The following is an 851-nucleotide window of genomic DNA, read 5'->3' on the forward strand; positions in this document are numbered from 1 at the left end:
CCTTCCGTGCGCGCTCGGATCCCGCCAGGTCCACCAGGTGCAGCGTGCCTAGAGGGGCGAGCGAGCCCGACATGGGGGAAGGCTCGGTGCGCTGGTGACTCTGCAGGGCTCAGGCACCGGCCGTGGTACCTGCGGTGCCTGGAGCGCGCGGTGGAGTCGCCGCGCGCAGCGTCAGCGTGACCAGGGCGTGCGAGCGGGAGCTGCGCTGGTTCATGGCGGTGGCGGCGGTGGCCCGGTTGCTCCTCCCCAGTTTCAGCATCTGGAAGGCGGACCAACAGGGCTGGTCAGGTGCGGGGTCCCCGCCCCCAACTGGAAGGAAAGGATGGGGTCTCTGGAGGCGGGGCAGCCCTACCTGGTGCAGTGTCTCCAGGTTGGGCACGTCCCAGTGGGTGAGGCCAGCCACCTGGATCCCCCCCTGGGCTTCAGGGCCCTGCCTCACGGCCAGACGCTCGGGAGGCCCTGGGGCAAGGAGGTCCCTGGTGAGAAAGGGGAAGGTCTTGGTTCCAGAGTTCTCTGGAAACCCGGAAGGGCCCTGGGCCAGGGGTGGGGAGAAGGCCTCCCTGCTGGAGTAGCCCACCTGACAGCCTCATTGTAGATCTCCACCATACTGAGTGTCACCCGGTGCTGCCTGCCGGCCCCCATCTCCCGGAACAGCGACTGCAGCGCCCTAGGAACTATGCCAGGGTCCTCAGGAGGGCCCTGAGGATGGGGTGGGGTACACACCGGGCTCACATCCAAGTCATGCAGGGCCCCTGGGGCCTCTCCCACCGGGCGTGCGCTGTGTCCCACCTCCATGCTGTAGGTCTTCCCGGTTCCTGTCTGGCCATAGGTGAAGATGCAGACGCTATAGC

At 67.7% G+C, this 851-nt stretch overlaps 1 protein-coding gene across 1 annotated transcript in view; it reads right to left on the bottom strand.

The window, feature by feature from the left end:
* KIFC2 (kinesin family member C2) overlaps nucleotides 1-851 on the bottom strand; it is a 9,720-nt gene that overhangs the window by 1,353 nt on the left and 7,516 nt on the right. Inside the window, exons 13-17 of the mRNA XM_011938200.1 lie at nucleotides 790-849; nucleotides 578-699; nucleotides 353-476; nucleotides 130-259; nucleotides 2-48 (exon numbers count right to left, since the gene is read on the bottom strand). Coding sequence (XP_011793590.1) covers nucleotides 2-48; nucleotides 130-259; nucleotides 353-476; nucleotides 578-699; nucleotides 790-849 — 483 coding nt within the window. The remainder of the gene's footprint in view (nucleotide 1; nucleotides 49-129; nucleotides 260-352; nucleotides 477-577; nucleotides 700-789; nucleotides 850-851) is intronic.

The sequence above is a fragment of the Colobus angolensis genome, unplaced genomic scaffold (assembly GCF_000951035.1).
Source record: "Colobus angolensis palliatus isolate OR3802 unplaced genomic scaffold, Cang.pa_1.0 Scaffold17, whole genome shotgun sequence".
Taxonomy (NCBI): domain Eukaryota; kingdom Metazoa; phylum Chordata; class Mammalia; order Primates; family Cercopithecidae; genus Colobus; species Colobus angolensis.